Source organism: Tachysurus vachellii, chromosome 3 (genome assembly GCF_030014155.1).
Source record: "Tachysurus vachellii isolate PV-2020 chromosome 3, HZAU_Pvac_v1, whole genome shotgun sequence".
In the NCBI taxonomy this organism is placed as follows: Eukaryota; Metazoa; Chordata; class Actinopteri; order Siluriformes; family Bagridae; genus Tachysurus; species Tachysurus vachellii.
In genome coordinates, this window is record NC_083462.1 from 36,474,587 (window position 1) to 36,501,175 (window position 26,589).

At 38.3% G+C, this 26,589-nt stretch overlaps 5 protein-coding genes across 6 annotated transcripts in view; 1 reads left to right on the top strand and 4 right to left on the bottom strand.

Moving 5' to 3' along the window:
• Nucleotides 1–26,589, top strand: part of LOC132843564 (histone H2B-like) — a 151,712-nt gene that overhangs the window by 9,005 nt on the left and 116,118 nt on the right. The window lies entirely within an intron of this gene.
• LOC132843566 (histone H2B-like) lies at nt 5,640–6,065 on the bottom strand. Its single transcript, XM_060866981.1, has one exon. It carries the CDS (start codon nt 6,063–6,065, stop codon nt 5,691–5,693), a length of 375 nt encoding a protein of 124 aa, XP_060722964.1. The 3' UTR covers nt 5,640–5,690.
• Nucleotides 6,784–10,837, bottom strand: LOC132843579 (histone H3-like). The gene is made up of 2 exons (XM_060866992.1): nt 10,456–10,837; nt 6,784–7,155 (listed from the first exon to the last, which is right to left on the bottom strand). Exons 1-2 carry the CDS (start codon nt 10,782–10,784, stop codon nt 6,837–6,839), a joined length of 648 nt encoding a protein of 215 aa, XP_060722975.1. The 5' UTR covers nt 10,785–10,837; the 3' UTR covers nt 6,784–6,836.
• LOC132843563 (histone H2A) lies at nt 11,318–11,727 on the bottom strand. Its single transcript, XM_060866976.1, has one exon. The coding sequence runs from the start codon at nt 11,721–11,723 to the stop codon at nt 11,337–11,339; it is 387 nt and encodes a 128-aa protein (XP_060722959.1). The 5' UTR covers nt 11,724–11,727; the 3' UTR covers nt 11,318–11,336.
• Nucleotides 12,322–12,942, bottom strand: LOC132843554 (histone H1-like). Its single transcript, XM_060866968.1, has one exon. The coding sequence runs from the start codon at nt 12,940–12,942 to the stop codon at nt 12,322–12,324; it is 621 nt and encodes a 206-aa protein (XP_060722951.1).

The window sequence follows — 26,589 nt, forward strand, 5'->3', positions numbered from 1 at the left end:
AAAGATCTCAGGTTAGTCACCCCATAATAGCCAGTAATGCTAGGGTCGCTACACACTAAAATCTAAGTATATGTGATATAACCTCAGCAGTGTTGTATAAAGTACAAGAAAGCAATACTTGACTAAAAGTACAAGTATCGTACTAGAAGAAGACTTTGGTAGAAGTGAAAGTTACCTTTTAGAATATTACTCAAGTAAAAGTCATAAAGTATCTGATATTTACTGTACTTAAGTATCAAAAGTAATTTTCTGATATTTAATGTACTTAAGTATTTGAAGTAAAAGTAAAAAGTAAAATTTCAGTGATTTTCGGTAGGCATAAGAGCAGGGGCGGGGTGCACGCTGCGCGTGGTGCATGCTGCGCGTCCCTGTGCTTCTCCGTTCAAATAAAGCAGACAGCTGATGACGCACTATTGAAAGACTACAACGCATGTGCGTAAAAGCAAAGTAAAAAAACGCCCTTAGATCAAACTGATAAACGATTTTTTTTTTCCATCGACAACATGTCCTGCAATTTAACGTAATTTTTATTGTTTATTGTTGAAAGTAAAAATTATAGTTTTAAGGAGGCTGAGATCACAGACTGGGGGCCTGGAGCCTTCCTAAAAAAGTTCTAGAACTGCCCCTGTTTGGCAACATTATGCTGAAATAGAGCGTGTGGAGCGTAATGCAATCTAGGAGCAGCGATTCGCCAAACCTCCCTTAATGCAGTCGCACACATTTCTTCTGATTTTATTTTGTAGTAACGAGTAACGAAGATATATAACGGAAATATAACGGAGTAAAAGTCTACATTTTATCTAGGAAATGTAGTGGAGTAAAAGTGAAAGTTGACATAAATTTAAATATCGAAGTAAAGTACAGATACGTGAAATCTCTACTTAAGTACAGTAATGAAGTATTTGTAGGGCGTTACATTACAACACTGAACTTCAGCTAGGGGGAATTTAAAGGAATAAATTAATAATTAAGAAAAAATCATTTTTGTTATATAGAACATTCGAATGGATTTTTAACTTATTGATATGAATATGAGAATGATGATGTTTTTCTATTATTTTCCTTTTCTTCCTTTTTTTTTCCATGTTGAAAGAACGTAATGTTTCTTTAAATTAATAGTCGAGGGTTCAACAAATCAGTGTTTTTAACATTGATTCGACAACAACACTAAACAGATACCAGCTTGTGTCCTTTGATGGCGAGACACCCAGAGAATTATTACAACAAGGACAAAATGAGTTGACAAACTTTTTTTTTTCTCCTCAAGACATATTTCTTTACTTATTTTTGGTCAACAGGACTTTAGGTGAACATTCAGCTAACCTCACTGCACTGGGTCACTTTCTGTAGAAACTGATATTTGGAAAAGTGATGTTATGACCTCAGGGGGCACGGTGGCTTAGTGGTTAGCATGTTCACCTCACACCTCCAGGGTTGGGGGTTTGATTCCCGCCTCTGCCTTGTGTGTGTGGAGTTTGCATGTTCTCCCTGTACCTTGGGGGTTTCCTCTGGGTACTCCGGTTTCCTCCCCCGGTCCAAAGACATGCATGGTAGGTTGATTGGCATCTCTGAAAAATTGTCCGTAGTGTGTGAGTGAATGAGAGTGTGTGTGCCCTGCGATGGATTGGCACTCTATTCAGGGTGTATCCTGCCTTGATGCCTGATGACGCCTGAGATCCCCGTGACCCGAGGTAGTTCGGATAAGTGGTAGAAAATGAATGAATGTTATGACCTCCAGTATTTTGTTTTATTTCTGTGCCACCCTCTGGTGTTTCTTGTACCTGTCATGTGTTTGAAAGGTGGTTCCGGAATTAATAGGAGACAGGCACTGGTTGTCATCTCCACCTGTTCCAGATAAAAGGACTGCCTGGATCCCTGATTAGGGCTGCTTTGCTCTTAGCTGCTTTTGCCTTTGCTCATTGGCCGCTTTGCCTTTTGTGAAATTGTGGTTGCTTTGTTTGCATGGCATTGTGTACAGTATTTGTATGTTATATTCTCTGAATGTTTACCTATTTCAGTAATTTTTGATTGTCTCGTCTTCGAGAGAAAGTTTGTGTTCCTAGTTTGTTGAGCCTGTGTTTTGTTTCGTCTTGGTTTATGTTTATTATTTCAAACTGATTGATTTGTTGGTGCTTAACCCACGCCTGATATAGACTACGATTATTGACTCTGTTTTTGACTTGTTAGCCAGCCGATTTAATTATACACCTTTGCCTAAAACATGGTGACAAGGTATGTAGGGGGAGCGACGCCAGTTATTTTGGAAACCTTTTATTTTGTTTTTGTGAGATGGAGTTAGGTAAGAAGTAATGTATTGTATTTTCTTTCATTTTTTTGGTTTAGTAAGAGAGGTGTTTGTGTAACATTGTTCTGTTTATTATTTTGGCCTTGTCCTCCCCTGAAGCCTAAAATTCCTTGTCAACTCTTGAATAAAAGATTGTGAATTATAACATCTCTGAATAAAGACATTCTTTTACCCATTCTGTTGTGACTGACCCCTAGACGGTCATAACAGTGAAGTGACTTTAATCATCTCAGAAGTGTTTATACATTTAATTGAATTAGAATAATTATTGATAATTGTTGTTCTGCATACTGCTGTATTTTTATTTTTATTGTTTTCCATTTTTATTTTCTTCCCTTTGTTGATTTACCAGGGTTTAAATTTAAAACAAATCAGAAAAAATTTAAAAATGTTGGGAAAAGTATAAACATTCTAGCCATTTAAAATTAGATCAAATAAATAGATTAGAAAATTCAAATTATAAACAGGTTAAAAGTTAATTTAGGTCTGATTTTATAAATTAGGAAGGACTTTATAAATAGGCCAAAAACCTAAATCAAGTATAACATCTGGATTTAATTTGATTAGATTTTGAAATCTGCTGATATGTATTTTATTTGTTCATTGTTTACGTGCCATTTTGGATTGAATATACAGCTTTTATATAAATATTTTTGTTAAGTTTATTACACCTTATGTTGTCTGTCTGTCTTCAGTTTCTCACCACTGCTCTGCTCGAACCTACACATTGGCCCACGTACTATTTTAATTGTCCCATTCACTCTGGCACTCATCTAAGTCACAGGGTGGACCTATAACTCATAAGGGGCCATGATGGTAAAGAAATGTTATTTATTTATATATATATATATATATATATATATATATATATATATATATATATATATATATATATATGTTATTGCATGAATAGTTTCTGAAATACTCAAACTAGCTCATCTTGTACCAAAGAACAAGCCACAACATGACTCAGATCATATTTTTCTACATTCTGATATTTGATCTGAATAATAACTGAAGCACTTGACCGGTGTTCCCTTATTCATTCATGTTTGTACCCTCTTTATTTTTATATGTGCTGCATTTCTTCCAGCTGCATTTTTTTATGTCTGTGGTTAACTGATAAAAAGTTGATGTGGTTTTTTAGAAACCTCTTGCATGTGTCTATGAAATGTTTGTATAGTTTTTGTACAGCCTGTCACTGACTCTGTATTATGTCTGTGTTATGTTTCTAAAAGAACTGTGATAAAGTGCAGAATCTGAGAGCTTTAGACCTCTGATAATAAGTTCATTAGAGTCTCTGGTTGTTTCTGACTCATATAGTGCGGTATGTGCTGAACTTTACACGTCTCTAGAAGACCACACCCAGGAAGTGACGCTGATGTAGTGTAGAAGACGAGCATATAGATTAAATAATTAATAAGCTAAATAATACACAAATAATAAAAGCATTGTGGATGGATGTTGACCGCCATCGAGTGGCCACGTTTAGGAAGTGCAGGTTACTCAAACCTGCTTTTTTCTTTTTTTTTTTTTTTTTTTTTTTCACATATACACACACATACAGGGTACGACATGCAGTGAAATGCTTTTTGCAACTGTCCAGTATTTAAGCATAAAAAAGGGAATGCAATTTAGGATAAAAAATAAACCAAAACCAAAAGGAGATAGATAAATAAAAAAGTATAAACTATATAAACAACTATATAAAATATGAAAATATAAGTGGAAAAATAATGTATATGCATATATGCATAAATGTGTATGTATTTTTAAAGATTGTCCTTAAAGTGTCCAGGTGCAGAATGGTGTGTAAATAGTGTATATAGTGTATAAAGTAGCACTGTGCTGTGCAAGTCAAGTCAAGTCGAGTTAATATTATTATTAAATATTTATTATTAAATATTATATATTTATTATTATTATTATTATTATTATTATTATTATTATTTGTAGTAGTAATTTATTAGTTCATTTTTATTTATTTACTATTACTGCTAATACTAATAGTACTAATACTACTGCAATTAGAACAATCTTACACAAAATCAAACATGATGAAAGAATACAAGGTGTAAAAACAACGGCAGGAAGAGTGGTTAAGGTTACAGTTTATGCTGATGATATAACAATTTCAATTAATATTCACTTTGAATTAAAGGTGATAATGAGAGATTTCAAGAAATATAAAGAAATATCTGGAGATAATCTGAATCAAAACAAAAGAGAAGCGTTATGGATGAGCAATAGTGTAACTCTAGTGTAAACCCTAGACACCCAAAGCAAAGAAGAGGTGAAAGTATTAGGCTTAACAATTACAAACAGAAAATGTGCTGAACACAACTGGGGAGAGAAATAATATTAAATAAAAACTGAAAATGAAAACTGGAAATAGCTAATTATAAATCAAGAATTCAGTTAATTAAAACATTTGTATTAGCTAAATTATTGTCTTTCCCTCTGACAATAAAATAAAAATAAAATTAAATAAAATGTGTGAAGGTTTTATATGGAGAAACAATAGAGAAGTTACATCACAAAATTTCTATACAAACCAAAAAAACTAGGAGGTCTGGGTGCTACTGAGCTGGGTAATAAATTAAAAAAAAAAAAAAAAAAAAAAAAAAAAAAAAAAAAAAGTAACAACTTTTTTTTATAAATTGTACACAATCAGCAGAAATATGGCATAAATAAAAAAAACAGATTTAAATATAGATGTGAATGAAAGAACACTAATGTATTGTAATAATAATATACAGTAAGCTAACAAATATGTGATGGAAATTTGTTTGTATTGTTTTTTGAAAATTTTGAAAACCAGATGTAAAACGATTAGTAACCAGTGCAATATTCCTGCTGCGGTAGTGTACAAACAAATTGTGAGCTAAAAACACAAAAGAACATGAACCGACGACCAAAAAATAATAAATCTTGTACTTTATTAAAAATGTTTTGCATTATAGATGCTTGTAAATATGTGTAAATGTGCCTAAAACGTTAAAGCAGATATGTAATGTTTAATATTTTTGTATTCAAATGTATGATTGTAAAAGACATGATGTACTTGTGAATGAGAATTTTATTCTCATTTATTTGAAGTTATTTGAAATCTTTATTCAAAGTTTAGAAGAAAAAAAAAGCAAAACCTGCAGCAAAGCATCTAATTGTAATTACACATTAAAATACAGAAACACTGATGGAATACGTAAAAAAGTGGTTAACCTTTGTTGAGAGTGTGTGTGTGTGTGTGTGTGTGTGTGTGTGTGTGTGTGTGAGTGTGAGTGAGTGAGAAAGAGACAAGCAGAAAGGAGATTTGCACGTTGTATGAAAAAGGTGGTGGCTCTTAAAAGAGCCTTTGTGTTGATAAAGACGGCGGTAAGGCGCTTTACTTGGAGCTGGTGTACTTGGTGACGGCCTTTGTGCCCTCAGACACGGCGTGCTTGGCCAACTCTCCGGGAAGCAACAGACGCACGGCAGTCTGGATCTCCCTAGAGGTGATGGTGGAGCGCTTGTTGTAGTGAGCCAGACGAGAAGACTCACCGGCGATGCGCTCAAAAATGTCGTTGACGAACGAGTTCATGATGCCCATGGCCTTAGAGGAGATGCCGGTATCAGGGTGCACCTGCTTCAGGACTTTGTACACGTATATGGCGTAACTCTCCTTCCTGGTCTTTCTGCGCTTCTTGCCGCCTTTAGCCGCAGTCTTGGTCACGGCTTTCTTGGATCCCTTCTTGGGCGCGGTCTTAGCTGGTTCAGGCATGCTGCTGCTGCTGTTGTTCGAGTGAACTGCGAGAGAATGAGTAACACCCACCTAGCGGCTGCTCTATTTACAGTCTGACATTGTAATTAGGCACAAGAGAACAAACGTGTGTTATTGGTCATAATCCCAAAGCCCCTGACGCGGAGCGCCTCCTCCCGCTCCTCCTACACACTTACTCCTCCCCACTGTCCCCTCTGTGCTTTGTTCTCCTCCCGCCGTTTTACACTCAAGTTTGTGCTTTATGACAAAAGAAAAGGGGAAAAAAAATCTTGTTTCTACCACCAAACTTTACACGCGTTTCACACACACACTATATATATATATATATATATATATATATATATATATATATATATATATATATATATATATACACACACACGAAATAAAATGATAGCGATGTATATAAATCAATTAACTTACATAAAAGAGCATACTAAAGAGCATCGATTACATATATATATATATCGGATACTGCTTTATACCTACCACACACACTACATATAATAAATAATAAAAAGATGTAAGTAAATCAATTAACTTACAAAATTGTACTAAAGAGCACCTACTATATGAACATATGTAGGATATTGCTTTATACGGCTTTTGTCGTCATTTGCCCCACACACACGCACACGCGCACGCATACACACACACACACACACACACACACACACACACGCGCATACAGTAAAGAAGGAAAATCTCTTTGTGGATATTTGGGTGGCTCTTAAAAGAGCCGTTGTGTTGACGTGGTTCGGTGTTGAACGTTTATCCGCCGAAGCCGTACAGAGTGCGTCCCTGGCGTTTCAGGGCGTACACCACATCCATGGCGGTGACGGTCTTTCTTTTGGCGTGCTCGGTGTAGGTGACGGCGTCGCGGATGACGTTCTCCAAGAAGACTTTGAGCACACCGCGAGTCTCTTCGTAAATCAGGCCGGAAATACGCTTAACACCGCCACGGCGAGCCAGACGGCGAATAGCCGGCTTGGTGATTCCCTGGATGTTATCGCGAAGAACCTTACGATGACGCTTTGCGCCCCCTTTGCCGAGTCCCTTACCGCCTTTACCTCTACCAGACATGATGCTGCTCTATCCAAGTGAAGCCGCTCAATAAAATACACCAGCGAGAGGCCGAATATTTATCCTCCATCTCCTGGACCCAGTTGAGAACAGGCGCGGAGGCGGGTCTAAGACCAGCGCTCACACAATAGAACCCGTTCATAAACAAAGAGAAAGCCAAAGCTTTTAACTTACTAGTGTATTTTTCTGCTGCAACCTCTCTGTACACACAAGGATCATCATCATCATTATTATTGTTGTTGTTATAAGTCTTAGTAGTAGTAGTAGAATTTAACCCCAGGTATACAAAGTGAGTATTTCAATAAAAATATACAGACCAACACCCAGCAATGTATAGATGTTAGTAACAGCACTCTGTGGTTGTACAACATTGACCTGCACTGTTTAGATGTAAAACATCCATTTGAGCACATCTGTGGCTTGAGAACTGTATTCTATACTCCTAGGTCCACTACTAGGAGGCCCGGTGTTCCCAGTTCTTCTGGGTACATTATAAACCGAGCCCATGTTTAACCCTGATAGTAGATTACAAGCAACACAGAAAGGAATGTAAAGACAACATTCAGGAGTCCTGTTATCAGCTGTAAAACACAAAATATTACAGAATCTATAAGGTTTAAATTGTAAATGAGCTATATTGTCTCCAACACTAATCTCATTCTAAAACTCAGTGTCATTCACAAAGAAAGCTCATTGAAGTCAAAATTTAAATATCAAACGTGGGTCAAAACAAAACGTCACTGTTCTACTTGAAATATTTGGTCGACACGCTCTAGACACAGGCCTCACTGTAAATGGGATCATTGTTTGTTTTCTTCCCCCAGGCAAAAAATGTAAGGCAATAATTACATTCACTGCTTCTTATCATAAGTACTGCATTATCAGGACTGTCAGTCACCAAATCATCTGTATATATATATATATATATATATATATATATATATATATATATATATATATTACACAGTACTGCTGCTGTATATTGCACAAAAGCATAATATTGCACAATATTGTTATTTGCACTCCAACACTTTATGTACATTACTGATCGTTCATATTCCATATTCATATTTTATATATTTTATTCATTCTATATCCACATTTTATTCTCATTCTGTCTACATTGTATCTCATCATCTGCATTGTTTTCTTGTATAGTTTTGTGTTATTTATGTCTGTACCTTTGAGAGTCACAAACTGCTGGAACCAAATTCCTTGCGTGTGTCAACACACTTGGCAACAACCAGAGACTGGGTTTCCTCCTTTCTGATGCTTTGCCAGGCCTTAACTGCAGCTGTCTTCAGTTAATGTTTGTTCGTGAGTCTTTCTGCCTTTTAGTCATCTACTGTTGTCTCCCGTGGACGGCCAGGCCTTTTTATGTTGCTGAGCTCACCATTGCATTCTTTTTTTTCTCAGAATGTACCAAACTGTTGATCTGGCCACTCCTAATGTTCTCGCTATCTCTCTGATGGATTTGTTTTGTTTATGAAGCCTAATGATGGCCTGTTTGACTTGCATGGAGAGCTCCTTAGAAGGCATGATGTAGGTTCGCAGCAACAGATTCCAAGTGCAAATACCACACTTAGAATCAACTCCATACCTGTTACCTGCTTAATTGATGAAGAAATAATGAAGGAATAGCCTACACCTGTTCATGAAACAGCTTTTGATTCAACTGTCCAATTACGTTTGACCCCTTGAAAAAGGGGGCTGGCTACTCTCAAGAGCTGTAATTCCTAAACCCTTCCTCCAATTTGGATTTAAATATCCTCAAATTGAAGCTGATAGACTTTCAGCCCACTATAACTATACAACTATATCCTGAATATGTTTTGGTAAATACCTAAAAAAAAAAAATAAATAAATAAAATTGTGCCTGTGTCCAAATATATATGGACCTAACTGTATATGAAAATTGTACTCTACTTCTAAAGATTATCAGTCAAGAACTAATATGTTGTTGTCCAAATTTAAAAATTGTAATAATACATTAAGATCAAATAGTATTCATAACAGTAAGTTTTAATTATGTACTTTATTGGTTTCATATTAGTTTTCTTTTTGTTGTTGTTAGAAGTAGTAGTAGTAGTAGAAGCAATATTCTAAAATGTGCAAATGTAGCACTGGGTAAAAGGAGAAAAAAAAAACAAAAACAAAAAAAACTACTACTACTACTATTACTACTAATAGTAACCATTGTGATTTTTTTTTTTTTTTTTAATACTATTTACTACTAATACCACCACCACTACTACTACTACTAATATCAGCAGCAACAGTACAACTACTACTTAAAGGAGCAAATTGTAGGAGCAATTAGAAGCAAAATTGGCAATAAAATATTCATCATAATTCTAGATCTCTGTACCTGAGGTCACAATTAGCTCATAATAATCAACACTGGTGAATTTTGCTCTCTTTCTGTTTAAACACAAACACAAAACAAAGAATAAACTTTTTTTTTTTTTGCCCATGCTACTATATTTTAATATGTAATTGCAAAATAGATAATAATAATAATAATAATAATAATAATAATTCAGCCTTCTGTTTCTTTTCTCAGTAAGGTTATAATCGTATTTTACCAGCTCCAGTTGGACTCTGCTTCATTAAATATTCAGATATACTAAGAGGAGATGACGACTACACATGGTCTTTGAGGACAACAATGTCAGACTGTATATTTATAATCACACCGTCCAGTGTCACCCACATGAGGATGAGGTTCCCCCCAAGGTTTCTCCCTAAGGGTGTTTTTCCTTACCACAATCACTTCAGGCTTGTTCAATAGGAATAAATACAAACAAATTTAAATATAATTCTAATACTAACCTTGAGTTTTTGTTTTATATTAATCTCTGTATAACTATGTTGTGTTCATGTCCTGTTAAGCTGCTTTGAGACAACGTCCATTGCTAAAAGCACTATACAAATAAAATGTGTATTTATTTATTTATTTATTTATTTATTTACAGTTACTCTTATCTCTGAACACAATATTCCTAACACAAACACTAAGTCACTTCTGTTAAGCAGATTCACATTTACATACATGTGATTATATATTTTCATATTATACACACAAATACAAAGTAAGCTTTATAGGACAAACTCTGAGCTCACACACACACACACACACACACAGATATGAAGAAGTGCTCATTTATCAGAGAGAATGTGGTGGCTCTTAAAAGAGCCTTTGTGTACATTAGACAGAATTGAGGTTTAAGCGCGCTCTCCGCGAATACGGCGGGCCAGCTGAATGTCCTTAGGCATGATGGTCACCCTCTTGGCGTGAATGGCGCACAGGTTGGTGTCCTCGAACAGACCGACCAGGTACGCCTCGCTAGCCTCCTGCAAGGCCATGACGGCCGAGCTCTGGAAACGCAAGTCGGTCTTGAAATCCTGAGCGATTTCTCTCACCAGGCGCTGGAAGGGCAGCTTACGGATAAGCAGCTCAGTAGACTTCTGATAACGGCGGATCTCCCTCAGAGCCACGGTGCCGGGCCTGTAACGGTGAGGCTTCTTCACGCCGCCGGTAGCCGGGGCGCTCTTGCGAGCAGCCTTAGTGGCGAGCTGCTTCCTGGGCGCTTTGCCACCAGTGGACTTACGGGCGGTCTGCTTGGTTCTTGCCATGGCGTCGAGCTGTGAACTTCACGGAGAAAAAGCACAATAAACGGCGCTGGCGAACGCTGTCTTTTTAAGCCCTAACGAAGCCCTGTTCTCATTGGGCGTATTGAAAGCACACGTCTGCCATTGGATAGAACGCGTTACGTCACCTGATGACTATTGGACGGTTCTCTGTCACGGACAAGGTTTGATACCCAAACCGCCCGCCCCTATTTTTACTGGCGCTCTCAGTAGCACAGCGCTTTTGTTTTCTGTCAGCAACCTACTGTCTCTTTCTGTCATTTAGAGAGCAGGCTTCATTATTTATTATTATTATCATCATCATCATCATCAATGATTATTTTTTTTATTATTATTATCTGTCATCCATCTTTAAACAAGACCAGTTATTAATGGTAGATTTTACACTTATTTTAACACTTATTTGGGGAATTGTCTTTATAATGTTCACGCTCACAGCATTAATAAAAACCAGGATGAAATTGCACTTTTCCAGTAAAAGTGGGTGGCTCTTAAAAGAGCCTTTTTGGGGGGTGAGAAACGCAGCGCTGAGCGAGTTTACTTGGTCTTGACGGCCTTCTCGGTCTTCTTGGGCAGCAGCACGGCCTGAATGTTGGGCAGTACGCCTCCCTGAGCGATGGTCACGCCTCCGAGCAGTTTGTTCAGCTCCTCGTCGTTACGCACAGCGAGCTGCAGGTGGCGGGGAATGATACGGGTCTTCTTGTTGTCACGGGCGGCGTTGCCAGCCAACTCGAGGATCTCAGCGGTCAGATACTCGAGCACGGCGGCCAAGTAAACCGGAGCGCCGGCACCGACGCGCTCGGCGTAATTACCTTTACGCAGAAGCCTGTGCACACGGCCCACGGGGAACTGCAGACCGGCCCTGGATGAACGAGTCTTGGCCTTAGCCCTAGTTTTACCGCCGGTTTTGCCTCTTCCGCTCATCTTGTAGCTCAGATACGTTCTAAGAACAATACCGAAATAACAGCGCTGTTCTTCTAGCACTCTGTGATATAACCATCACGTCAACTCTCTTATTGGCTAAGATACTTGTGACGGAAGAACCAATCCGAGACACGCCGTAGAATTCCAGGGTCAGTCCATCATTCCATTGTACGCCCCACGCCCCTCCCACTCCCGTGTGTGTGTGCGTGTGAGAGAGAGAGAGAGAAAATGAATGAAATTAAAATAAAAAAATGACTAAATGCATATCATTGTAGAGAGAAAATATTTTGTAAACTGATTTATGATCAGTATCTTGATTATTCACTGGTTTTATATCTATAAAGCATATATTAGTACAGAAGAGAGTAAAGGCAAATGCACATGGATTTAAAATGTAAACTGTCCAATTGTCCCTAGTTGTTCATACGTTTATGTGAAGGTGAATGTACAAGTCTGTAGCTGCCTAAACACTCGGTACAGAATCCACTAAAGTCATCATTTTGTTTATCAGAATAGGAAACAGCGCTTTAAGAGAAAATATGGGTGGCTCTGAAAAGAGCCGTTTGAGGAGTAAAAAAAAAAACATGAGAAACACCGTTTACTTCTTCTTGGGAGCCTTTTTGGCCTTCGCCGCTTTGGGCTTTACAGCCTTTACCTTCTTGGGGGTCGGCGGCTTTTTGGCCCTCTTGGGGCTCTTGGCTGCTTTCTTGGGGGTCGCCGGCTTTTTGGCCTTCTTGGGGCTTTTGGTGGCTTTCTTGACGGCAGCGACGGGCTTCTTCGTCTTCTTGGGAGACTTCTTGGCTGCGGGTTTCTTGGCCGCTACTTTCTTGGGCTTCTTAGCCGCGGCGGGCTTTTTGGCGGCCGCCTTTGTCGCTTTGGGCGCGGCTTTCTTTGCGGGCTTCTTAACTTCGGTCTGCTTCTTGTTCAGCTTGAAAGATCCAGACGCGCCGGTCCCTTTGGTCTGCACCAGAGTGCCTTTAGTAACGAGGCCCTTGACGGCGAGCTTGACGCGAGAGTTGTTCTTCTCCACGTCGTATCCGCCGGCAGCCAAAGCTTTCTTCAGGGCGGCAAGAGACACGCCGCTCCTCTCCTTGGACGAGGAAACCGCCTTGACGATGAGCTCGCCGACGCTAGGGCCTGTTTTCTTGGTCCTCGAAGCTGCCTTCTTCTTGGGCGCTTTGGCCGGCGCGGCGGCGGGAGCGGGAGCGACTTCAGCCATCTCTCTCGGAGCTAATAGTAGAATAAACGAGTGTACCGCTGTACGCTGTGTAACACAGGAACCTTCCTCCTCTCGACCGGGGGGGCTGGGCTTAAAAGTAAGCATGAGAACGTTGTAGACTCAACCCGGCCGTGGCTGAATGACTGCGCTTCCGAGACACAGTGACAAGTGTGTTTTCTCACGGCGTTTCTCGGCGAAAATACGACGCCGCAGACAAGATCCCGAGCGTTCAGCAACAGGTTTGTTGAGCAGGGACTTCGGTGCTCGCTACGAGCTCACGTCGGGTCTCGGGAAAAAGGACAATGTCGTGCAGCGAGCACAAAAGTGTACGGCGCGTCTGGGGCTCGCTCCCGCTTGCGGCGCATTTGGGGCGATGTGGCGTGTAAAAACTAGACAAAAAGAGGCACGGGGCTTGTAAGTCGTGTTTACCGAGTTGCGGGAGAACCTTGTGAATGACACTGATGTATTTGTATCGACTGAGTGTTGTGTGTAATAATTATAACGGAGTTCCGTTTGTGCTGCGTAAAGCACATGTATACTACAGACAGACAGACAGTGCGAGTTGTGGGTGTCCATTTGCGTGTGTCTTTGTTTCTGTCTGTTTGTTTGTTTGTTTGTCTGTTTGTTGCTGTTGTTGTGTTCCCTTGTTTGTGCTTGTACCTTTGTCATGATCTGGGGTCTCATTTATAAAACTGTGCGTGGGATCCCTACTAGTTTACGTACGCCCAAAAAATTCCGATTTATAAAACCGTGCGTACGCACTCCTCTAAGCAATGTTCCCTTTATAAATCACAGATCACCCGCAGATGTGCGTACGTGAAATCCCGCCCTGTACACGCCCATTTTTAACCATAAATAGTCAATGCAAATCACTGCGCGGGCACGAGAGTGGACCTCGTTATAATGAGTTTCCTCTGCGCTCTGCAGGTTTAAAAATGGGTTGAGGAGCCAGCGGCTCAGGGGGTAGCCACTGTCGCCTAGAGGTTATAATTATATTAAAAACAAAATTGTTACAGTTTCTACTTTTTAATATTGTTAAACTCACCAAGAAGCCAGCCATCACGTACTGCATTTAGTCTGTTCCCTACACTGTTATGTGTCTAGATAAAGGAATCATGTGTTGAACCAGGCCAGCGTGCCACAATGTTTGTGAGGGTCATGTTGGAGTCACATATGATTTGCACATTAATAGAATGCACATGCTTTCTATTAACATAAGCAAATTCATTTTCAGATGGTGCCCTTATAGCAACATGAGCGCAGTCAATTGCACCGATTACATTTGGGAAATCAGACATTGCTGCAAATTGCATTTTAATTTCGGCCTGTTCTCGCACAGTGTAGGGGAACCTGATGTATCGTCTACCCATATTAAGTATACCATTCAAAACGACAGATATTATGGCACTCAGGGACAGCTGTGATATACCAGACCTACAGTATAGGGTGAGATGATAGATTCTAATAGAATTATTTCATATACAAAAAAGGTCTTAGACACAAAGTTGAGGATTACTTATAGTTTATATATATATATATATATATATATATATATACACACACATTTTGTATTTGGACTGGGATGGCATGGTTCTGGCGTGTTGCCCTCTCTAATACTGGACCCAGTTCAACACATAGATCTAAGAGCACAGCTCTAGGGATTCTAAATCGGCTTATTAGCCAGGAAATCATCATGGTCCCTGAAAACTCGTTCTCTCCTTATTCTGCCATTGGCGTAATCCTCCAACAGTGCCAGCAGTGCCATCATGAAGCATTACATACCCGGGTCACCGGAGGATTTATATGTTTCTAGCAATTAGACTGATCGTTAACAACCTTGATAAAAATCACAGTATTAATTTGTGGGCGAAAATTTAAGACGAAAATGTTATAGTGAACACATACTTCTTCATGACGGTTTTGTAATGAACACCGTAATAGTTAGGACCGATGATGAGTAGCGATTGTGCTTCATGACTGTATTTGCAGACTTTGACATTTTATGATATATGTACATTAAGGAAAATATTTTGTTTTTACACTGTGCTCTGCAGTTCTCTAATAAAAGGGTATTTCATGCTATTCTGTATCACATGTAGTCGCGCCTTCTCCTCCTGCACTCCCGTTGTGGACAATGTGACTGTAAGGCAGCGCTGATTATTCATTCATTCATTCATCTTCTACCGCTTATCCGAACTACTCGGGTCACAGGGAGCCTGTGCCTATCCTCAGGCGTCATTGGGCATCAAGGCAGGATACACCCTGGACGGAGTAGCGCTGATTATTATTATTATTTTATTTTTAATACAATTTGAATTAAGTTTGGATTTTACTAGATGTATATAGCCTAAAACAATCGGCACAAATAACACTGTTGGATTTAATCCTCATGATAATGTGGATATAACGTATGAAATGGGGTGAAAATTAAATGTCATTAATTCTTATAATCGTTCTTCTCACATGTATTTTCTACAATCTAACTTCAGTTCACGACCTCACCATTTGTGTCGCCAATTCCCTTTGTCTCCAGAATGCGCGTACGCACGTCTCAAAGTTTGCTTAAAGGTGCGCACATTTTCCCGTCAAGTTTGTTTTTTATAGATCACAACCTTTGCGCGAAAACTGGCGCACGCACATTTCCTGCCCCGTTTTGTGCGTACGCTTTATACTTTATACGCTTTATAAATGAGACCCCTGGTCTTCCACACTCTGGCCTGACGCAATCTCTCTCTCTCTCTCTCTCTCTCTCTCTCTCTCTCTCTCTCTCTCTCTCTGTGAGATGCCCTTCTCCCTGACAGCTCTCAATAAAACTTCAGCTAGTGATAAAGAAATTAAATCTATTTGTTTGTTTTTTTCATTTAATTAATTATTACATCTGATTGAGTGATCAATTACATGAAAGTAGTTAAAAAATAATTTACAACATTAAAGGAATAAAAAGAATAAACTTTTCACAAATTCCTTATTAATCTTCAAAATTAATTGAATTTTTTTTCAAGAATTCATTTCAAATTCACTTTAAAAAATCACATTTTGTGAATCAAAAACATTCACTTTAAAAAATCACTAGATCTCAGCTCAGAACGAGCTCTTATATGAAACGTCACTTCAAATGTTTACTCACAGTTTATGTTAAAGTCTGTAATCCACCTGAATTGACAAAGTTCACTGTTTATCAGTTCATTCATATAAATAAATGGACAAAAGAGAGAAAAACACCAGTGGGCAGAGAGATGACCCTGATGTGGAGCTAAGAGTCCTGGTGCCACCCACTGTACTTTTAGTTAGTTTAGATTAGGGCATGCAGCTAGTTTTTCTTTGCTGTCAATTTATTTAGCTCAAAAAAAAAAAAAAAAAAAAAAAACACAAGGCTCTGTTTTTAATTCTGTTCATTTCTTTACGCTGTCCATGTTCTCCTACCTTTGTGAGTCTAGCTCCCCTGTCCCTTTGTGTCCCGAGTCCTCATGTTCTGTCTGTAATTTCTTGTCATTTGGACCATTAAAGTAATAAGCTAAAGTAATAAGTAATAGCTGCTTCCCCCCACCTAAGTTTTCATGATTTTCATTCTCAAACGTCTCGTTGGGTCTTAAAACGCACTGCTGCCACCAGGGAAACGTGTTCCATTTCAATTGCCCTGGAAATGAGGTAAAATATATTAGCATTTTGGGCGGGGGTAAAAAGTTCTGATTGATATCCGATTCGCCAAGACGCATTTATGTGGCCTAATGTAAATGGAACAGTTTTAACAAATCAGATAGCTAGCGGATCAGAGACAACACATGAAGTGACCAGGTGTAAAAAGGCCCTTAGACTTTATTTCTCAGAACATTGACTTTTTCCTTGCGACACACATCCACTAGATGGCGACATCTGACCGCAGTAAGTGAACCACACAATGTGCTGCATCTGTTACTGCTCTCTTTCAGTAAACTTTCATCCTCAACATTAGTGTGCAGAACATTTCATGTCAACAACATATGACATTACTGTACAATATTTAATACGTTAAAAGTAAATCTGACTACATCCATGTGATGTTACCAGCACGTTACCAGCATCAGTAAAACTGATATAGACCAACATCTTCACAGAAAGTTTATCTAAAACAGTTGGATCTCTAAACTGCCCCAATAGTATAAAACCATTCTAATACTTAGTTAACAGTGTTAAAAATTAATGCATCTTTTGTTATACTTTAATGTTTTAGTTGTCATCAAACTGATGAAAAATGTATGCAGTGTTAAAGTTACACACCATAGTAGTCAGAGCACTGCAACATTTTTATTAAATAATTTCAGTCCATCCATTCATCATCCATCAATTTTCCAAAATGTCTTAACCTCTGTAAAGTCACAGGAGGACAGGAGCCTATCCCAGCATCTCAGGCTAGAGGCAGGGTACACCCAGTACACCCTGAGCATTCACACACACACACACACACACACACACACACACGGGCGTAAATTTCATGTAAAAGTAGGGGGGGACAATAAATATAAAATTTCTCATGAGCAATTTTTGAAGGGGGGACACAAATAATACAGTCAAATTGTGCATATAAAGATATGTCCCCACAGTGAAAAACAAAGTTTTTTTAGTTGCAGTTCACTATACAACAAGCTATTGTAAACAAGCTAACGTTAACTAGATAAGTAATATTTTATTCGCTAATATAGCAGATTCATGGAAAATTACATCGGTAATCAGCATTTTTGCCGCAACTAATTTATGAATGAGTCTGCATCAACTACATTAAAGAGAATTGCTTTATTTAAAGTGAATAAAATCCCCTATTTAATGGAGTTGTACATTAATTGAGCCGCAGCCACACCTGACTCGTGTGTGCAGAGTAGGTGAGATGAACTAGGAAAGTAGGCAGTGGGTCAAACCACTGTGAGGACGGGGAGGGGGAACTCAACTGTTTCTAAATGCATTTTTTTGCTTTTTTTTTTTCTACTCACACAATTATTTAGGTATACATACATATATTTTTCACAATAGAGAGTGCAATATTTTTTAAATTATTTTTTTTGGGTGGGACAATCCTCGGACACCCCCCCCCACACACACTAGGCTAGACATCGGCAATTCAAGAATGTAAAATTAACAGTGAATAATAATGTACAGTTCACGTGTATAGCATCAAAAGATATGGAAAAATAACTTAAATAAAATAAAACACAAGAGATTATTCACATTATTCACAAAAAGACATCATTGCTATAATTTTGTGTAACTATACAGATAATCTATTGTACCTAGGGTAATATACAGTAGGTTTTCTTTTTCATTTTATAGAATGACAAGTTTCCTTTACCTTTTATATGAATTTATGTAACCATTTTGTGATTAAGAAATGATATAATGTTCATTAGTATGTTTAGATATTAAGACAGAGAGTAACAGTAAAAGCTTAAAAGAAAATCACAAGGTTTTGTGTCAGCAGTTTTGTGCCAGCAGAATAAGAACACACAGTCAGCCGTGTAGCTGAGGAGTGTCGGAACTTAGAGCCCGTCTCCAAGTCGACATATCGCAGGGTGATTTGTACTTATATACTTTCAGCCAAATATCAACCATTTTAATTTTTAATTAAACTTACTTTACTGATAGAACTAACATTAATACAAATAAAACAATGAGAAAACTCCTCAGACCTGGATGAGAATGAGCAAACTTCTTTATTGTGGTCAATCAGCCAACAATTCTCTAAGAGAAATTGCTAAGTTGAAAGTAACAAATGAAAAACCCAAAAAGAGCATCTTCATGAAGAGCATCTGCATGCAATCAAAAACAAAACTCTCAAGACATTCTTGCAAAGTAAAGTTTTTACACACACAACCGGACCCCCAGAAAATCTCCTCAATATATACCCTGGTGCTTCTAGGCGCCTCCTCTTTGGTTCCCATCCTCTCAGGCAAGTTCCCAGTCCCACGGTGGAGTTCCACCTGGTGTTCTTCCTCATATCACCTTATTTACCGGAATTACCTCCTATATTTTCTAAATAACCTAACGTCCTGTTCACTACATTCCCCTTATTTCCCAGAACCTTTTACCCATATGCCCATTTATGGATTTTCCTCCCCTTAGTTCCCAGGACCGAGGTCTGGGAACTAAGGTCTTCTTCATTCTCCATAACAGTTTATGGGATGAGCTAAGGTCTGGGAATCATGGTCTTCTTCATTTCCTGTTATTTCCAGCCTTTTTTTGTTATTGTTATTACGAAATGTGTTCAAGAGAGCTTTACTTCCTAGTCAATATCACATTGACCGCTCAGTCTTTTATGACAAACGTCTTGTGGATTAATCCTTCATTCAACTACAATGAGTAAGTTTCTCTTTTGCTATCTTCTTCTGTATATGATTTTTACTGATTATAAGTCACTCTATGAGTCTAGTTTATGTCAAAAGTTATCATGTTAAAAGCTCTTACTTATTCGTTATCTTATATTGTTACTATTGCTAAGCTGTTGCTGCTATAATGTTGCTTGTGTACAAATGGAGTTCTTTGATGACTCCTTAAGCCTGCTAAACTTCTGAATTTGTTATGATCTCAGCCTGTCTTTTCCCAGGCTGGGCTTGCTTACGCATATCTCAAGCTACCCAAGGCCAGTGCCTGCTGACGTCATGGCAGGCTATCGCCGCTTCCAGCTGCCCCATATCACCCATGAGCTCATCATATCTTGACATCATATCACCCATGTGCACCCACTACGTTCCTGGAACAGCTCTGTTCTCCAGAGAACTCAAACTGATGGCTGTCCCCATGCTGAGCCTTGCTGCCCTGAGTTTTCTATTCCTGTATAGCCTCCTCCTCCCTCATTGCTTCCTTATGCCTATATTCATCCTCTCTCTCCCGCCTTGTCATCTTCTTCCTCTGATTCTGGTCCTGGATCCCCTGTTTACATTCCTTCTTCTCCTGTTTACTAAGTTACTATAATAAACATTTCTCAAGTGTGGTTAATATATTCTCTAGTTATATATTACCTTAAAATTATTACAACATCTGGGGTGTATTCCCATGTGTCTTATGACTCCAATCATAATTCTCTTAAGGCATATCACTTCTACTTTTAAGGCATTCCTGGGTTCAAGGATTTTTCACAACAGGAGACTTCTCAGGATGTTTTGCAGAAGCATGAGATCATGAGAGACCTGACAGGATGCTGACAGAAGCAGAATCACAGTTATGAGATCATACTAATAAAAGGTTATAAATAGGGTTTTAGAACCAGTTATCGGTGTGCATTCACCTTGAGGCAAGCTCATTGTGTTATACTTAGTTATTGCTTATAGAGAGTGCATCAGGAGAACAAATGCAGGCTTACACTTGGAGAGTGTTTCTTGGTTTGTTTTATCTTTGCATTTTACTTATTTCTACTTACGCTAGAATTGTTTGACTATTTGAAGGAGATTTTGTTTGTAATTTTCTTTTCTTTTACCTTACATATATTACACACATATATTTGTATTACACTACTTTGTAACTACACTACTCCCATTGTGAGGATCCTGAAAAGACAAAAAGGTCTAAGTCTGACTCCTTCATCTAAAGATTCAATCAATAGAATAGGTAGAAGTACTTGAAGCAGAACCTTTGTTAGAAGACCGAGGGACTTCGAAGGATACTGTACCTGCGTTCAAGGTAAGAGCAACTTTAATTGTTGATCTTGTGTTTTCAAAACTAACCCATGCAAACTAGGACACATCCTTTAGTGGGATTGTGGAAGGGTTTCCTACGCACCCCAAAAACAAGTGTCACTAGAGGACACGCATGTCAGTATAATTACCTAAGCTGACAAGAAAAGTGGAGATTGGGTGGATGCTTCACAATGGAGAAGGCTTTGTTCAAATGAGAACAAAAAAAAAAAAAAGGAGGTGGAACAAGAACGTTTACTGTGCCAAGAGACTGGAAAATAGAAAACTGACTGAGGAGGCAAAAAAAATTCTCTAGTATTCTCAAGTATTTCTGAATTTGAAGTGGATCTAATGAATTATCAGGAAATGTCATTAAATGACAACAGTACAGTTGGGGAAATGTGTGATGCATCAAAACTCAAAACAGAACACAGTAAAGGATGTATAATATAATATTTCAGTCTTCAGTTTTTTTAGTATTTCAGTCTTGGATGTTATTTTTGTGGAAAGTACTGGTTTAAGCAGTGATTATGTGCCTCCTCTATATTCCAGAGAAGTTCTAAATGTTGTATTTGATGATCTGAATGTTTCTTTTCACAGTTCCTCAACAGCTAGATGCAAGTGATGAAGTGACAATATTCACTGGAGAAATCACTGAGATAGATCAACAAACTTTAGAAGACACTTTGCCTCTAAGCCCAGAAGCATCAATGCCACACACACACACACACACACACACACACACACAAATCTTGTCATTCACGGTGGACAGATATTTTCTGAACTTATTGCACACTTCTGTGAATTCAAGCTGCTTCTCCCAAATGAGCAGTATGAGATGGGTCATTACATTGGTGTTTTCAGAAATTGCCTATCAGAATTCTGGCATGAATTTTATGAACAGTGTGCACTAGTCAACAGCTTTAAAATACACTTTCTTTGGCATGATTTTGGCCAGGAAAAGTGGGAGAGCATTGGCTAAATCATATACCTGTAGAATAGTCTTCTGCAGTGTAGACCAGGAGGAATTACCGGACATCTTGGACAGCTACAGCTGCTGTACAGTTCCCACAGCAGAAAACCTTGGGCAAATTTTGCAAGAATTGGCACACAAGAAACTAATTCAAGAGCCTGCCTATGTTCTCGAACAATAGGCAAGCATACTAAAGCCTTCGAGCAAGGAATGTGATAAAATTTAAGCTGTGTATGGGGAAGTACAGACAACTGTGAACAAAATTGTGACATCTCTGAAATTCCCTGAAACAATGAATGCATACCAAAAAATTTCTAAACATTTGACAAGGTACCTGTGGGACTGTGACACAAAGAAACAGTGTTTGTTCCTGAGATTCTGTACGGGCTCAGATCTCTTTATAGGCAAAATTATAACTGTCAGAAATCACAGGGTTAAAAGCAGACCCATTTACAGGGATAAAAAAAGGTTTTATTAACAAAGACACGGAACAGAAATCAACACACTGATGCCGACAAAAGTATGAGGACCCCGCGAAGCTAAACGCAACACAGAGAAATTAAATACACATACTAATTAAACCAATAACAGATAGGTGAGTGAAACAAGACACGTGACAGAAAACACACTGCCGAAACGCCCCTAATGTTACGGCAGAGAATATCCACACAGGAGTCCTGACAATAACTATTTCACAGACCTTAAAGGCTTTGAGAGAAGACCTGTGGCACATACATGTGGCTGTTTTCTGAGGCTTTCAGTGCACTATGACAGCTATCCTGACCTTAGGTTAGAAATGAACAAAATACTTGAGAGCAATGTCTTGTTCATGGACATAATTTAGAGGTTAATTAAGTGAATATAATAAAGCCTGCATAAATACTAGTTGTTTGTGTTCATTGTTCTGTCAGTAAAACTGTTACAGTAGTCAGTCTTTGAATTGTATTAAAATGTTCTTAAATTGTATTAAAGTGTTCTTTATATGTTTGTATACAGTACAGTTTGGAGTTGAACTGATTGTGAACCTCAGTACTGTACATACTAACAAGTGAATTGTAAAATTTACTGAGGTTTGTTTTTATTACCACTTAATGTTTGGTTAACTGCCATGTGTTACAGTCAGGGGCATAGCACAGGATCGTGGGCCCTATGCAAAGATACTGTGTGGGAGCCCTATTTCACTTTTTTAATGATGATGTAAAATGAATAGCAATTAGTATATTAAAATTTGCATTACTATAGACAGGACATATGATTCAGTGATTTAGTAACCACTTGTGAATTACTGCCTTACAGCATTGAAGTATATCATGTATAAAATAGTATAACAACATGTTATTTACATTCATGTCAATGCAGCAGCACTGCATATCATATTTTGATCATAATATATCCTAACCTTTAAAATAGATGGAATAACTCAGTATCGTTTTATAAAAAAAAATGCAGTTTAACAATATTTAATAGAACTGTGTTTTATTTACAAATACAAACATTAAACAATCAACATGGCATCCTTTGTGATGTAAAACATTGCAGTATTTCCAAAAAAAAAAAGAGAAAAAGTGCAAATAGCACCTTGCCTCAAAAGCAGATATGGCTAAATCTAAAAAAGCAATAAACAAAATAAATACAAAAAAATTGGATGCTGATATTGACATACACCGACATGGTCACTGTCCTAATGCCCATTGGCGGGTCTTCTTGTTGGTGAAATCACTGATGAGATCTTTAAAGTCCAATTTTTTTGCTGTGTGAGACTATTTATTCTCTCCTGAGACATTGTTGACCTCAAATAGTTTTTCACTAACTTTAATTTGATGAAAGCCCGCTCACCTCCAGCAACAGTCACAGGCAGTGTGCAGAATATCCTTAATGCAATACAGACCTCTCCAAAAATACTCTGTAAAATGCTCAAGAGGAGGCAGACTGTTTGAAAATGTTGCACTGTATATAGTTTTCAGATGCAGCATTTCATTTTCCAACTCAGCAGTGAGGTCTTTATTGTACTTTGCTGTAAGACTTGAAGAATCATATTTCTATTTTCAATGCACTGTAGAACTTTCACCCATATGGTCAGAAAAACAACTGCATCAAAAGTCTTGAAATAATTCTTCAGACCAAGGGCTTCTGACCTGGCTTCATTGGTCATATTGCATGACACCAAAATGGAGTCTAGTGCCTCAATTGTCATGGGTAAGTGATTTGCAATAACACACACAGCAGCTATGCGAGCACTCCAACGAGTGTCAGACAGACGATGAAGCCCCTACAATCCTTAAGTGGTATTCCATTAATATTTAAGACTACAGTATAATGCACATATGCACATTGCATCTTGTACATCCCTGTGTATCTTATATTTATAACTACAGTTTACTTTCATGCACATTATTTTCCATTCTACAGTATACCTATTTTTTATATTTTATTCTTATATTTTCATTGTTTACTTTTATCTCATTATTTCATTGTTGTGTTTTTCTAATAAGTGCAATGTTCATGGAGCAGACCTGACTCACATTTCACTGCTGGTTATATATGCCCTATATAATTGTGTATGTGACAAATAAAAACCTTGAATCTTGAATTTTCTTCCAGTACACCCTCAATCATTGCAGAAATTTCCCTGCCTGTCTTCTTATAAAAATCCTTGAACTGAATAAATCTCTCAGTTATTTCCCAGATGCTGCTCTCTTTTTCTTGATAAACATACCTAACCAACAGCACATTTTGTTCTGTATGAGATATGTCTGGTGTTGAGTCACATATTACTGAAAAATATATTGCATCCTCTCTTTCAGTTAGGATTGTGTCTTTCACTCTTTTGCCACACAGGTCTATAAACTCATTTTGTGTCTCAGGACTCAAGTAATGAGTTAACCATGAACTTTCTTTTGTTCTTTTGTTGTTTTGTTCTTTTGTCTTCTTTTGTCTTACTTTTTGTAAGTGCTCATTCAAAAGGGGGTCATAATGAGCTAGCAGCTCAAGAGTTCCTAGGAAATTCCCATTATGATTGTCATCCAAATTTGTTGTTTTGCCCCTGAAAGGCAGATTTCGTGATGCCAAATGAAGTGTCACATCTAAATGTCTCTGTTAAATTATTTATTCTGTTTGCAGTTGAAGATGCAGGTGACTATCTACTCCTTTAGCTGATAATAAGGAGTTTTGCAGTGTCTTCCATTTCAAGTAGCACTGCTCATGTGGCCTGTTTGTCTCATGTTCTGAAAATTTGCCATACTTTCTTTGCCATTTTATGTTTGCCAATTTGAGTCCATGTTTGCTGGTAAGAGCACTTGGGGATGGTCATTTTTGCTCATGTGAAAACAGAAGACATGGGATGCAAAACAGAGATGATTCACTTTTACTGTAAATTAACCAATCTCTTTTTATCTTCTCCCGACCATTGGCTGCTTTAGCATATTGTACTGTAGATCATTTGGAAATTGTTTTCCAGTCTTATCTTTTGGAGCAATTTTGGTTAAATCGGTTTCTAATGGATTTGGATTTGCCAGTTTAAGAATGATTGATTCCCGCTGCTGATTTGTCAACTTCTGGGGCTCTGGCCATAATGCTGGATCAACACCTACAAACTGACAACTAAATTAATTTCTTTCTTCCTCTACCACTGTCATGCACGTGAAACAGGTTAGATCCAAATGCTGGTTTATCAGGTGATATCCAAAACAGGCAAGGGTCAAAACATCAGGCAAACAACAACATCAAAGGAAATCCAAAAACAGTAGTCGATAATCCAGGCATAGGTCAGGGCAGGTAGCAAACTTTCATAGACACGAAAAACAGGCAGGGTCAAAACAAGGCAAAAGACGGAACCGAATATACGCTCAGAATGCAGACAAGCTAACAATACTTCGCGTTATAAGAAAGTTCTGAGTGAGCTTAAATAGACCAGGTGATTACAAACAGGAAACAGGTGTGCTGAGCTGGTGGTGCAGTGGATTGTGGGAAGTAGAGTCTTTGGACCGGTTTCCTCACCCGGTCCAAAGACATGCATGGTAGGTTGATTGGCATCTCTGGAAAATTGTCCATAGTGTGTGATTGTGTGAGTGAATGAAAGTGTGTGTGTGTGCCCTGCGATGGGTTGGCACTCCGTCCAGGGTGTATCCTGCCTTGATGCCCGATGACGCCTGAGATAGGCACAGGCTCCCCGTGACCCGAGGTAGTTCGGATAAGCGGTAGAAAATGAATGAATGAATGAATGAATGAATGGATACAAAAACAATTTATGGTTGTCTGACTACACTTCGTGGCTGACTGGGCTTACCTTCACTAACATTCTCATCACCTTGACCTGCAGTAAGAATGTTTGAAGGGCCTTGTTCACTTTCTGTTGCTGTTTCTGGAACAGAGTGTTATGTGCTTCATTTTTTTAAATTCATTCATACTTTTACAATTATATATATCATTATTCATGTAAAATGTTGGACTACGTCCATAATGTTTTGATGCGAAAACACACAATGTGCAAACATTGTTTTATATTCACATTTAATCTCTAAATATACTTCTCACACTTTCCGTGTTACTACAGAGTTTAGTAGTATGATAAGAACATTTATCACATGCTTGGAAACAAGTTGTGTCTTATGGAAATAGAGACAATTGTGCAGCAACTTAACAAGCATTTATTTTACTGGCTAGCACTGACTAAAACAGATCGACATTGTGCAGTGCTTTAGATCTCACCTGCTCTCTTTAGAAAAAAAACTTGTGAGGAGTTGTTTCCCTCATTTTGTTTTCTTTTTCTCTCCTCCCTCTCCTTTCTTTTCTGATAGCCAGATTTTGGTTTTGACATCATGTGCAACGGCTGCGCAAGTATTGTGTCTCTCAACACCGGCGGAACACTCACAAACTCCCCTGTATCATCCACCAAGTCCGCTCACTCTCTACTATCCCTCACAGCCAATGCGCGCTTTGCATCGCTTCTAGGCAACCAATAAAATTATGTCCAGTCTGTGCATTGCTGCATGCACGCTCGAGGTGGGAGCGGTCTACGTAGATTCGTGTCAAAGCAGC

Excerpts from the sequence above, each read along its gene's own strand:
- LOC132843566 (XM_060866981.1), bottom strand. The coding sequence starts at position 6,065 with ATGCCTGAACCAGCTAAGACCGCGCCCAAGAAGGGATCCAAGAAAGCC.
- LOC132843579 (XM_060866992.1), bottom strand. The coding sequence starts at position 10,784 with ATGGCAAGAACCAAGCAGACCGCCCGTAAGTCCACTGGTGGCAAAGCG. Across the intron at positions 7,156-10,455 it reads CTGTTCGAGGACACCAACCT|CAGCATCATGTCTGGTAGAG; the intron begins GTGCGCCATTCA and ends ACTTGGATAGAG.
- LOC132843563 (XM_060866976.1), bottom strand. The coding sequence starts at position 11,723 with ATGAGCGGAAGAGGCAAAACCGGCGGTAAAACTAGGGCTAAGGCCAAG.
- LOC132843554 (XM_060866968.1), bottom strand. The coding sequence starts at position 12,942 with ATGGCTGAAGTCGCTCCCGCTCCCGCCGCCGCGCCGGCCAAAGCGCCC.